The sequence below is a fragment of the Pagrus pagrus genome (assembly GCF_965226575.1).
Source record: "Pagrus pagrus genome assembly, chromosome: 3".
In the NCBI taxonomy this organism is placed as follows: Eukaryota; Metazoa; Chordata; class Actinopteri; order Spariformes; family Sparidae; genus Pagrus; species Pagrus pagrus.
Genome location: NC_140187.1, coordinates 19,624,416 through 19,637,609, shown reverse-complemented (window position 1 = coordinate 19,637,609; position 13,194 = coordinate 19,624,416). Strand labels below are relative to the sequence as shown.

General features: G+C 39.6%; 2 protein-coding genes and 1 long non-coding RNA gene across 3 annotated transcripts; 2 read left to right on the top strand and 1 right to left on the bottom strand.

Annotated features, from left to right (window-relative positions):
• Window positions 1–2,096: 2,096 nt before the first annotated feature.
• LOC311254370 (G-protein coupled receptor 84-like) lies at window positions 2,097–3,382 on the top strand (the record flags this gene model as incomplete). Its single annotated transcript, XM_084348096.1, has 1 exon — window positions 2,097–3,382. One exon carries the CDS (start codon window positions 2,097–2,099, stop codon window positions 3,327–3,329), a length of 1,233 nt encoding a protein of 410 aa, XP_084204222.1. The 3' UTR covers window positions 3,330–3,382.
• A 3,030-nt stretch (window positions 3,383–6,412) lies between these two features.
• On the top strand, window positions 6,413–7,722 carry LOC311254859 (G-protein coupled receptor 84-like; the record flags this gene model as incomplete). The annotated part of the gene is made up of 1 exon (XM_084348859.1): window positions 6,413–7,722. The coding sequence occupies exon 1, from the start codon at window positions 6,493–6,495 to the stop codon at window positions 7,720–7,722; it is 1,230 nt and encodes a 409-aa protein (XP_084204985.1). The 5' UTR covers window positions 6,413–6,492.
• Window positions 7,723–8,922: 1,200 nt separating this feature from the next.
• LOC311254383 lies at window positions 8,923–13,194 on the bottom strand. The gene is made up of 2 exons (XR_014622247.1): window positions 13,108–13,194; window positions 8,923–10,164 (listed from the first exon to the last, which is right to left on the bottom strand). It is a non-coding gene; the product is annotated as an uncharacterized lncRNA (long non-coding RNA).

Below are 13,194 nucleotides of genomic sequence, written 5' to 3'. Positions count from 1 at the left end.
GCTGCATCTCTTTCACTGCTCTGTCTGACAGTTGATCCAGTCGTCCTGTTCAGCTCAGTATCTAACTGAGATGGTTCCTTGATAAAAAATTAAGCAGCATCATAAAAATCATTTGGTTAGAGGCTGCCCCTTAATTGTATTCCAGTAACTTGATTATTTTGCTCAGTTCATTTAAAAAAGACAGCCATGTTAAAAGTTAAACCTTATGAAGTCTAAGTTTAAAGTTAATACTGGATCACAGTTTAAATTTAAGTTTTAGTGCAACAGAAATACATTTCATCTCGATTTAGAGAAAAAAAAATGAAGTTGAAAGAGCAATTTAAATTGAATCTTTTTTCTTTTTTAGCAAGTTTTAAAGTTTGGTGCAACAGAATTTAAACTTCACCATGATTTAATCAGGCTTAAAAGTTCATCCTTGTTGGTGCAATCCAGCCTTAGACATGCAAATGAAAATTGTAGTGTTTGTAGAGGCAACTTAGACAGAGAGGATGCCCATAAAATTACACTGTAACAGGAAGTCTCACAATAAGCAGATGAGATCACTGCATACGCTTCACGACTGGAGGAAGTCATCAAATTAAAGGTGAGAAATTTAATAGTGCATATTTTGGTTTGTTTTATCACTTTCGTTTGAAAAAGTGATTACATTAAAAATGATACATGGCAAACAGCATTGAGCTGTTTGCCATCTATCATTTTTAATGTAATCAGGTTACACGTCATGCATAGGTTAGGACACTGAGCAAACAAGCATTAAGACATGAAAATGAAAAATTCAGTGTCTGTAGAAGCAACTAAGAGAAAGAGGATGTCCTTAAAATCACAATTTAACGGGAAGACTGACTATCAGCAGATGAGACCACAGTATACGCTTCACCAACAACTGAAGGAAGTGATCAACTTAAAGGTGAGAAATTTAACGCCGCAAATGTTTGTTTGCTTCAACATGTTTGTTTGACAAAGTGATTACAGTAAAATAATAGAAGACAATTGGCTGAATGCTGTTTGCCATGTTGTGTCTTGAACTGTTTGTCAGCTAAAACAGGCAATTTAAAGACAACACCCTGGTGTATTAGTACATGGGATGTGCAGTTTAGACTAAATGATCCAGATATAATCTGAATTGTAAGCATCAAAATGTGCTACTGGCAGCACAGTTTATTTAGTTTAAAGAGAGACAACAGATCAGGCTAGTCTTTCATTATAGTTATTTTATAGTGAAAGGCATGAGGACTGAGTGCTCCATTTGAACATCAGGATTGCTTCAATCTAGAGTGATCACAAAAACACACAAATATATATATATATATATACATACATATATATATATATACTGCTTATAAAACTAATAAATATAAATTGACCCCTGTGTTTTTAGTCAGACATCACCTGATCGAATGTACCAGGCAGAATACTAACCTACACATAGAGTGATATTGGTAAGTATTTTCACAAAATAAACTGAATGAATGTGCACTGCAAATGCTAAAATTGCGTACCGTAGAACAACTACTTTGATAAGTAACCATTTGCGCATAAATAACAGGCAGTCTCTCATCACCTCATTTGCTTACAGTGTTTGCATGCACCAGGACAGACAAGATTAACCAGTTCAACATGAAAATGGTTACCATATATATGTTCCCAATAAGCTTAGTGGAGGAAGAAGGCTTCCACGAGCTGATGGTGTTTGTTTAGCTGGAGTACAGGCTAGCGAACACACCAACTACAAGAGTGGAGTGGATTTCTGAGGAAAGCACAGCGAAATTAGGGGCCGACTTAAAAAGTGTAGTCAAGGTAGCCATACTACTGAAAGTGGTGTTTAAGATGTGCTGCTAGCTCTAACTATTTCCCGCAATCATTTTTTTTTTTTTTTGTGAGTACTTATTATCTTTATTGGACAAGTGGACCAGTTGGTGATGATGACTAAGCTGTTCCTCGAGGACCATTTCTCTCTGTTATTTTTGTTTTCAGCTGAAGAGGAACATATTAAAATTATGTTATAGGGAACTACACTCAGGGAACTCAAATGTGTTTATGTTGTTTCCTTCAGTGTTGTAGTTTGTTGACCAATTTGATTCCTGCTAGTTGACAGAATGATGATGAACCACACCAACCAAACAGAGGACGATCTCCTCTCCTGCTACAATCCTTCAGTCGTCGGCTACCGCTACTTTGCTGTGCTGTGCGGATGTGCTGTGACCATCATAGGTACGCTGGGGAACCTGATGACCGTTCTGGCCTTTGCCTGGGATCCTCATCTGAGGACACGCTTCAATGTGCTCATTGTCAACCTGGCTCTAGCTGATCTCCTGTACTGCACCATACTGCAGCCCATCTCAGTTGACTCCCATCTACACCTCAGATGGCGCACTGGTCAGCTGTGCTGCAGAATCTTCGGCCTGCTCCTCCTCCTCTCCAACTCTGTCTCCATTATCACCCTCTGCCTGATAGCAGGCAGCAGATATCTCATGGTTGCAAAGAGGGCTGTGTTTGACCGTGTCTTCTCTGACCTTGGTCTTTCGTTACTCATCATCTCAGCATGGGCACTAGGCCTGGCCAGCTTCGGCCCTCTATGGCATGGTTACGTGTTTGAGCCAAAGTTGTGTGTTTGCACCATCACCCGGACGACGTACCATCCCTACACCATCATCCTGCTCTTGTTCTACTTTTTAGTCGGTCTGGGATGTGTTGGCACATTCTACTTCCTCATCTACAGACGTGTCCAGATTGCATCACAAGCTCTACTCCGCTATAGGTTCACCCGCCGATCCTTCAAGAAGAAACCAGCTTCTTCAACACAAGACACCAATGACAGTGGAGTGGAGAGCAGTATGGCAAACACATGTAGCTGTGAGATGAGCAGCCAGCCAGAACTAGCCCCAACTACAGATGAGATCAATTGTGAAAAGTCCTCTCAGTCTACTCACAGCTCTACCATGACCGAATCAGCAACCAAGTGTCCCCCTGATATCGTCACTACATCCTCTTCACCCACACCTGCTCCAACAAATGCAGCCTCCTCGTCCCACTGCACAGCCAAAGGAGATGATAACGAGATTAAGCATGTGACACGCATGTGTTTAGCTGTTTTCCTGGGTTTTGTGTTCTGCTTTGTCCCCTTCCTGTTAATCAACATAGCCGACGAACATAACCGTGCCCCACGGGTTCTGTACATGTTCTTTAGAAACCTCACCTGGCTCAACAGCTGCATCAACCCTGTGCTCTATGCTGTCATGAACAGACAGTTTCGACAGGCCTACCATGTGCTGCTCACCAGGGCTGCTGCACCGTTCACCTGCCTGTGGACCTGGTGGTCATCTCTTTGAGCACCTTACCTCCTGGAATTGAAAGAGACAGCTCACCAAAAAATAACATATTTTTCCTCTTACCTTTAGTACGAGTCTATCTATCAAGATTGGTAATGTATTCTTTGGCACTTTGAGCACCACAAGCTAAGTGCCATCTAGTTTAAATATCTACAACTCTCACCTAAATAATCTAGATGGATAAATAGCACTACAGGTAAGAAGAAAAAAAATATTTTGGATTTTTTTGCAAAAGCTATTGTCATTCAGCCATTGTCACCAAAGTGTTGTATCTGTTTAATTAGACCCCGTATGATGTTCTAATGAAATAATGTTATCCAACTTGCATTCGGCCATTGTCAACTCTTTCTTTGTTCGTCTGGGTGATTAATTTAAATTGTAGAGATTAGGAAGGATGGAGAAAAAGGAGAAGGAACTTGACAGGGTTTGCCTTTAAATGATCAGTGATGTAAGATGTCAAGTTATAAACCACACACAAAAATGTCATCAAGCTTAATTTGAGGAATTTAAAAAAATGTATCTGTCAAAATTCATGTGAATAGTTTGAACTGGAAGTTTTCACAACGAATACAGCAAATGCCAATTTTACACTTAGCTGATACACATCAATATTAAGACATTAACTCTCATGTAATGTCTACATAACTAATGATACAAAAGATGCAGGTCATATTTAAGTTAAGCTGCAAAAACTGAACTTCGATCACACTCATCTGATGTGTATAATCACAAGCAATAGGGAACCAAACTGTGATGCACATGGTAAGTTAACTACATAGTATGAGTAGGTGAAGCGGTGTAAACTACACAGTAACATGGCCCCAATAACAGCCAGGGTTATACCTTTCTTTGTATTCCTCCTGTGTACCTGAAATGTACTGTAACACATCTGGAGGCTCTAAAGAGAATCTCTTTATCACTTACTATATGACAATCATCAGGCTTAACAGATTCAACATAGAAGCAGCGTACACTTTAGCTCTCTGTTTGTGACCTAATGGGATTAAATCACTAACAACTTCAGTAGTTCTGCATTTGCTGACATTTTCACACATTTACTCCTGTGTGACAGACACAAGAAGTGTATAACTATTTGTCTAGCTCTATGATTATAGTTGAGGATTACAAACAAATGTTTCTATCAGAGTGAGGTCTCTGTTAAAAAGGAAGTGGTGAATTATCTAGACCACCTGTGACTTCCCTTTTCTCCTGTGGCACTGGTCACACTTGAACGAGAGGTGGGGAGGACTGGGTTTCTGTTAAACTTTAACTTTCTGTGAGTACATTACAAAGAAGTTAAACTATATTCTGATTCCTATCATTCCTATTAGCAAAATTATGTAATGTTTTTACCTTTAAACAACACCTTCAAAAATCATTGATGGTACAGAGTCTTGGAATAGAAGAAGCCACGCACAGTGGTTACTTTCTTAACATCTTTAACGTCAGTCTCTTTCAGACTCCGCGCTGACTTAACGATTTTCAAGCGCTGCTTGACAGAGACAAATGGAAAGATATTAACAAGCCAACAGCCTCAACTTCAATACACATCATAGCATCACGCCTGAAAAGGAGAGTAAATTAGCGTGTTCACCCAGTTGTTGTGTTCACATCAGACAAGATGAGGCCGCTGGTAGAGGCTATAAATACTCATGACTAATATGAGTCAATTGACCGGGGAATGAATGCTGATTGTACACATTCACATTGAAGACAAAAGCCAGATGTTAACAGGTTTAAGTGGGTTGTTTGGTCAGTATAAAAGGGTTTTAAAGATACAAGTTTTCAAGACTAACATTGTAATGTATTGAGATATGACAACAATAAATTAGAAATGTAATTGGTTGTACAAGTAGTTCAGTAATGTGACTATGAGTACAATCATTTTTTCAAATATTTCAAATTACTTTGTGTTTGTATATACAGTACAGCATAGTAATAAGCTTAAGAACATAACAGTTATACTAAGTGTATCTGCATTCATACAGGTTAGGGCACTGAGCAAACAAGCATTAAGACATGAAAATGAAAATTCAGTGTCTGTAGAAGCAACTAAGAGAAAGAGGATGTCCTTAAAGTGTAATTTCAGGACTTCAAGAGGAAGACAGACTGTCAGCAGATGAGATCACTGCATACACTTCACCAACAACTGGAGGAAGTGATCAAGTTAAAGGTGAGAAATGTAACACTTTAAATGTTTGTTTGTTTCAACATGTTTGTTTGACAAAGTGATTACAGTAAAATGATAGAAGACAAACGGCTGAATGCTGTTTGCCATCACTTGTGTCTTGAACTGTTTGTCAGGTAAAACAAGCAATTTAAAAACATCACCCTGGTGTATTAGTACATGGGATGGGCAGTTTAGACTAAACGATTCAAATGTTATCCTAATTGTGAGCAGCAAAATGTGCTTATGGCAGCATGTACATTTAGTTTAAAGAGAGACAACAGATCAGACTACAGTCTTTCACTAGTTATTTTACAGGGATAGGCATGACAACTCAGTGCTCCATTTGCACATCAGGATTGGTCAAAAGTATAGAGTAATCATGTTTTTTTATTTGTAAAACACACACACATATATACAATATACATATATATATACTGTATGTATAAAAATAAATATAAATGTAAGTTGACTCTATTCTATATTAAGTTTTCAATTAAATGACCTGCACAGTCCCAGATAATATTCAACTGTTTTAGTCAGACATTACTTGAGATCACAGCTTGTATCAGTGGCAATACTGTGTGAAATGACTATTGAAACTGTTTCAAACATTCAATATTGATATTTTTTTATTATTTTATATTTTTATTTTTCAATATTTATGACAACACTACTACTAACAGTGGTGTTTAAGATGTGTCACTGTCTTTTGTTTTTTTGAGTACTATTAATTTTGAGCAGTAAAAAAGCACATCCCTATTATTTAATATCTTTATGGGACAAGTGGGCCAGCTGGTGATATTGACAAAGCTGTTCCTCCAGGACCATTTTTCTCCATTATGATGTTGGTTTTCGGATGAAGAAGAGGGATATAATATAATTATATAATAGTAAGATTCATGGAACTCAAATATCAGCTTCTTATGTTGTTTCCTTCAGTGTGGTTTGTTGTAGTTTGTTGACCAATTTGCTTCCTATTTATTAGTTGACAGAATGATGATGAACCACACCAACCAAACAGAGGACGACCTCTCCTGCTTCAGTCCTTCAGTCGATGGCTACCACTACTTTGCTGTGCTGTGCGGATGTGCTGTGACCATCATAGGTACACCAGGCAACCTGATGACCATTCTAGCCTTCGCCATAGATCCTCATCTGAGGACACGCTTCAATGTGCTCATCGTCAACCTGGCTCTAGCTGATCTCCTGTACTGCACCATAGTGCAGCCCAGCTTAGTTGACTCCTATCTACACCTCAGATGGCGCACTGGTCAGCTGTGCTGCAGAATCTTGGGCCTGCTCCTCCTCCTCTTCAACTCTGTCTCCATTATCACCCTCTGCCTGATAGCAGGAGGCAGATATCTCATGGTTGCAAAGAGGGCTGTGTTTGACCGTGTCTTTTCTGACCTTGGTCTTTCGTTACTCATCATCTCAGCATGGGCACTAGGCCTGGCCAGCTCTGGCCCTCTATGGCATGGTTACGTGTTTGAGTCAAAGTTTTGTGTATGCACCATCACCCGGACGACGTACCATCCCTACTCCATCATCCTGCTCTTTTTCTACTTTTTTGTCGGTCTGGGATGTGTTGGCACATTCTACCTCCTCATCTACAGACATGTCCGGATTGCATCACAAGGTTTACTCCGCTATAGGTTCAGTCGCCGATCTCCCAGGAAGAAACCAGCTTCTTCAGCACAAGACACCAGTGATAGTGGAGTGGAGAGCAGTATGGCAAACACATGTAGCTGTGAGATGAGCAGCCAGGCAGAACTAGCCCCAACTATAGATGAGATCAATTGTGAAAAGTCCTCTCAGTCTACTCACAGCTCTGCCACGGCTAAATCAGCAACCAAGTCTCCCCCTGATATCGTCACTACATTCCCTTCACCCACACCTGCTCCAACAAATGCAGCCTCCTCGTCCCACTGCACAGCCAAAGGAGATGATAAGGAAATGAAGCATGTGACTCGCATGTGTTTAGCTGTTTTCCTGGGTTTTGTGTTCTGCTTTGTCCCCTTCCTGTTAATCAACATAGCCGACGAACATAACCGTGCCCCACAGGTTCTGTACATGTTCTTTGGAAACCTCACCTGGCTCAACAGCTGCATCAACCCTGTGCTCTATGCTGTCATGAACAGACAGTTTCGACAAGCCTACCATGTGCTGCTCACCAGAGCTGCTGCACCGTTCACCTGCCTGTGGACCTGGTGGTCATCTCTTTGAGCACCTGACTTCCTGAAATTGAAAGAGACAGCTCACCAAAAAATAACATATTTTTCCTCTTACCTGTACGAGTCTATCTATAGAGATTGGTAATGTATTCTTTGGCACTTTGAGCACCACAAGCTAAGTGCCATCTAGTTTAAATATCTACAACTCTCACCTAAATAATCTAGATGGATAAATAGCACTACAGGTAAGAAGAAAAAAAATATTTTTAATTTTTTGCAAAAGCCATTGTCATTCAGCCATTGTCAACTCTTTCTTTGTTCGTCTGGGTGATTAATTTAAATTGTAGAGATTAGGAAGGATGGAGAAAAAGGAGAAGGACCTTGACAGGGTTTGCCTTTAAATGATCAATGATGTAAGATGTCAAGTTATCAACCACACACAAAAATGTCATCAAGCTTAATGTGAGGAATTTTAAAAAATGTATCTGTCAAAATTCATGTGAATAGTTTGAACTTACTGTATATGGAGGTAGGTGAGGGAAGTTTTCACAACGAATACAAAAAATACCAATTTTACACTTGGCTGATACACATTGGCTGATACACGTGATGCACATGGTAGGTTAACTACATAGTATGAGTAGGTGAAGAGGTGTAAACTACACAGTAACATGGCCCCAATAACAGCCAGGGTTATATCTTTCTTTGTTATTCTCCCGTGTACCTGAAATGTACTGTAACACATCTGGAGGCTCTAAAGAGAATCTCTTTATCACTTACTATATGACAATAATCAGGCTTTCGATTCCATTTGAAGAGGAACTGATAAATACGTTTCTATCAAGCATCCTCCAATCTGCAACACATGACTCTGAATCTGCCTCAAAACCCTATGTCTCTATTTTCATCTTTTTAATGTTTATTTCTGTAATGGTTCATTACATAAGCAAAGCATCAGTGTGAACAAAAAATGCTTAATAGGTTCAACATAGAAGCTGCATACACTTTACCTCTCTGTTTGTGATCTAATGGGATTAAATCACTAACATCTTCAGTAGTTCCGCATTTGCTGACATTTTCACACTTGGGCCTGTACGTAACAGTCTATATTTACTCCTGTGCAACAGACACAGGAAGTGTATGTGGAACAGCAAAAGGTTCAATTATCACGTTGTGTTTTAAAGCATTTAGTCACATGTGCCATCACTAATTCATTATCATAGTTGCAGTGAAGAAGTAATTACCACTGGAGCTATGTTCATTTTTTATTCTGGGCAGGATTTAAAGGCAATCACAGGTAGTACAGTATGTGAAATGTTCAAACTTAAGAGATGATTTGATGAACATAAATCATCCTGGAATTGGAATCAAACTAAATTTATGTTTTTTGGTAATCGAAAAAAAGATGATAAAATCAAAATTGTTATAGTTTATGTTTTTGGGAGTGATAACAGACAACAAACTTACTTGGAAACTTCATATAAAATATACAAAGAGAAAATTGTGTAAATATGTTGCTGTTTTGAACAAAGCAATAGAAAGTTCAGATTTTGCTTCATCCTCACATATATATCCTAAACCTTTTTTAAGGAAACAGAAACTGTAGCATTTTTTTAAGCACTTCTGCAAACTTTTCTTGTTAACTGCAATAAAAAGAAAATGTCTAGTAATTTATGTATTGTATGAATGCGTGAACTATTATTTAAAGGTGCTGTTTGTAAGAAAAGTTTATTTTTGAGTCTCATTCCCAACTCATCAAATAATGACACTTTGGGATTGTAGGACAGGTCAGCCGCCATCCCAAAGCGTCATTATTTGACGAGCATATTGAGGAATGTCTCTTTCGGGTATTCCCCAGTGTGGAACCCATGCATCGCTCTTGTATTTAAGATGACCTGCTTTCTTGTCCATTCAGCGTCGATGAAATGGCATGTCAGGCTCATGAGAGACTCTGTCACACCAGACCAGCAGTCTGTGGTGAAGGAGAGAGAGTAGCCAGCATTCTCTGGTTGAATCAGGGCTTTGATCTTGTCCACAATATTGTGGTGAACTTCTTGCAGCTTCTCAGTTCGGTAATACTTATCACTTTTCAGTGCATATCGTGGCTCTGCTGCAGCCATGAGGCGCTTAAAGCCAACATCAGACACCACCGTGAACGGTTGGTTGTCAGTGACAGAGTCTCTAGGACTAGTTTGTCCATTAGTTTCGACCTGTCATCTGAGTTTGTCCACTTTCTTTGTTTCTGAAACATGTCCTCTATTGTTGGCTGAGTTGCCTCATCCTGATGAGATTCAGATTCCTGTTTCTTCTGTGCTGTTTCATACAACTCAGGGTGATGAATCCTAAGATGGGACCACAGGTTTAAAGTATTTTTGTTTTTCCCCGTTGTTGCTCCCATGCTGACACCTTCATCGCATGTATTACAGACTGCCTTCCCTGGTGTTGGTTGAGTGTAACACTTCCATACTGCACTTTTAAACTTAAGTCTATCCATCTGCAATAAGGGTTTGAAAAAAAGAGAGAGTTAAAAGTGGGGCCACATGCTGACATATGCTCAACTCATCATGCTTAATTTACTACAGCATTCGGGAAGCCTGTAGTTGATATTATGTAAATGTTCTATTTTAACAACATGTGATAGCAGGGACCCTGTCATTCAAAACTAGGCTGCTGCATTACAACGATTAATACTGCAACTGTAACGGAATTGTACTCTCTCTCTCTCTCTCTCACACACACACACACACACACAAACACACACAAACACTTCTTACTTTTATCACTGACTATTTCCCTATCAATATTATCAGCAACCTTGTTTCAAGTCATTAAACCGTTGAAAAACAGTAGCCTACAGCATCTTCTCTTTAATAATCAGTGTTTATCATAGGAACAGACAGCTGCCGCTAACGTATTGGGCCTCACAGTAACGTTAGTAGTCGTGAGTTGTAGAGTTTCACTATAGTCTGCTGAGCGTCTAGAGCCAGAGAAGGAGAAAGCGGATCGGACATCGAACATTTTATTAACAAAGATCTGTCTCTTCAATATCTATTAGTGCTGTCAGTTAAGCGTGTTATTAACGGCGTTAACGCAAACCCATTTTACGGAGTCATTTTTTTTATCGCAAGATTAACGTTCTCTTTGGCCTAGCAAACTGTGTAGTTTTTTTCACACGCTGTTGAAACAACTAGTAACATTAGAAAAACTACAACACCACACCGGATCTAGCTAGACCGGAAGCAAAATAACAGGCACACCGTTTGGGCTTGCGAGCCAGCCAAAGAGTAGTAGGCACGTTACGTTTTGAGTGGATGGCGAGCGCGAGACGCCGAAATGGATGCCAATAAGATTCTGAATGGAAAGTTTACTTTTAAACAGTTGCCAAATGGTTCCATTGATAAGACCAAAGTGATCTGTGTCGTTGCGAACTGAGCTATCATCGTAGCACATCCAGTCTGAAATACCACTTGATGGCATAGCACACAGCTGATGCGAATTCTCCGCCCCCTCGTCATAGCCAGTCGACAATGGATGACTTCAGACAGAAGTACTTGGATACCACAACCAAGAACAAACTTACTGCAGCCATAGCTAAATGGGTGGCTACTGTATTTAGGCCTGTTAACGTTGTGGAGGAAGAGATGGATCAGATGGATGCAGATGGATGCTATGCGAATGGTATCAGCTAGACCAGCTGATATCATTCGCATAGCATCCAACGACTGGACCTACGAATTGCCTTCGAGAGCCACCATTACAAGCCACGTACAGAAATTGCACGAAACAGAGAAGGTTAAGGTACAGCAGGCATTGGAGAAGACAAAAGCAGTCGCGCTCACTGGTGATTATTGGACGTCCCTCAGTAATCACAACTACCTCAAACTGCTGTGTGCAAAGCAAACTTGAGAAAAAGAAAGTATTAAGCCATGGTTTAACTGCACTATAGGCTGAGTCCTAGTTAACCTGACATGTGCACTTTATAATTTTATTTTGTATCGCCTGGTTTAACTGCACTATAGGCTGAGTCCTAGTTTACCTGACATGTGCACTTTATAATTTTATTTTGTATCGCCGTGTTTGCCAATGTTGTTTTTCAATTAAAAAAAACATTTGCATGAAGCAAATCAATCCACTTTTCCATGGTGATAAGAGCATTAAAATGAGAAAAAATAATGGGACAAAAAGAAATCAAGGGACATTTAGAGTAGATACAAATGTGCGATTAATTGCTATTAATTGTGAGTTAACTATGACATTAACGCGATGAATTGTGATTAAATATTTTAATCGTTTGACAGCACTGATATCTATATATATAGTTCACATTTTTTTAACAATCTTTTCTAACAGATTTAACAGCCTCTCCTCTCTGGCCTCAGCTCTCCTGACTCCCTCCTCTGCCCTCTTTTCCTCCCTCTCCAGCAACTCCAAAATGGCATCACGCCGTTGCCTTTTTGGTGGCCTTGGCTCCTCTGACCCTGTCTCATTCCCTGGCTCTGTCATGTCACTGTCTGAGTCAGGTGGCACTGAATCAGGGGACACTGAATCAGACACGGAAGAGTTTTCTTCCCATGCTGAGGCAATGAGGCATTGAGGCTGAATAGATGGCCTGCCTCCTATCGCCTCATCTATGAGGGAGAACCACTTCCATGTCCCAGCAGTGGGCTCCCCTGATTCAGTGCCACTTCCTGTCGGTGGTTTCCTTAGCTCCTGCACACATTGTAAAGTATAGCATTTTATTATCACTTTAGTTTACAGCCTGCTATTTAAAACTTGACCCCAGAGTTTACAGTGTAATCTTCTTTTCTCACAGTGTACCAGTACAGCACATACCAACACATATATGTAGGGTAACAAGACGTTAAGTTTGGTATTAATTGAGGCTGACATTATTCATGACAATACACTATCCCCTAGACCTATGTTTCCTATTAAACTTAGTAATTTTAAGTATTCCCACAATCATAAAGGAAAAATCTTGTCAACCTGTGTGTTGGTAATAGGGTAAGGAGGAAAGGCAATAAAATAAAATCAGATTTAGTAAGCATTGCAGGAGCCATCACTCCATCTTCCCTGAATCATCGATCATTTTTACTCAGTAGGTCATACATATCCTGTAATCATAATAAAATAAGTACCTCATACTTAAAATATAACTACAGGTCTTCACATCTCTTGCTCCTGTACCTGCATATGTGTATAAACTCTACTGGTACAAAAAATTACACTGTAACTCCAGGGTTATTTAGTTGTACTTTGTGGGTTATACTCTAAAGCTTACCACATTTTTGTAGAGCACAATTCATGTAATGTTCATATTTTTAAAAAATGCTAATACAGAAAAGAAATCACTAACAAACAAACAACAGTAACAATGATCATTCATATACACTTGCACTATATAGGGCTATAGTAATAGAATACACCTAATACAAACCTTGTATGTCTTTTTTAAATGTTCCCACTTCTTGGCCGCTCAGGCAGGACTCACCACACCGGCCAAGCCCATCTCTTTCAACACAGC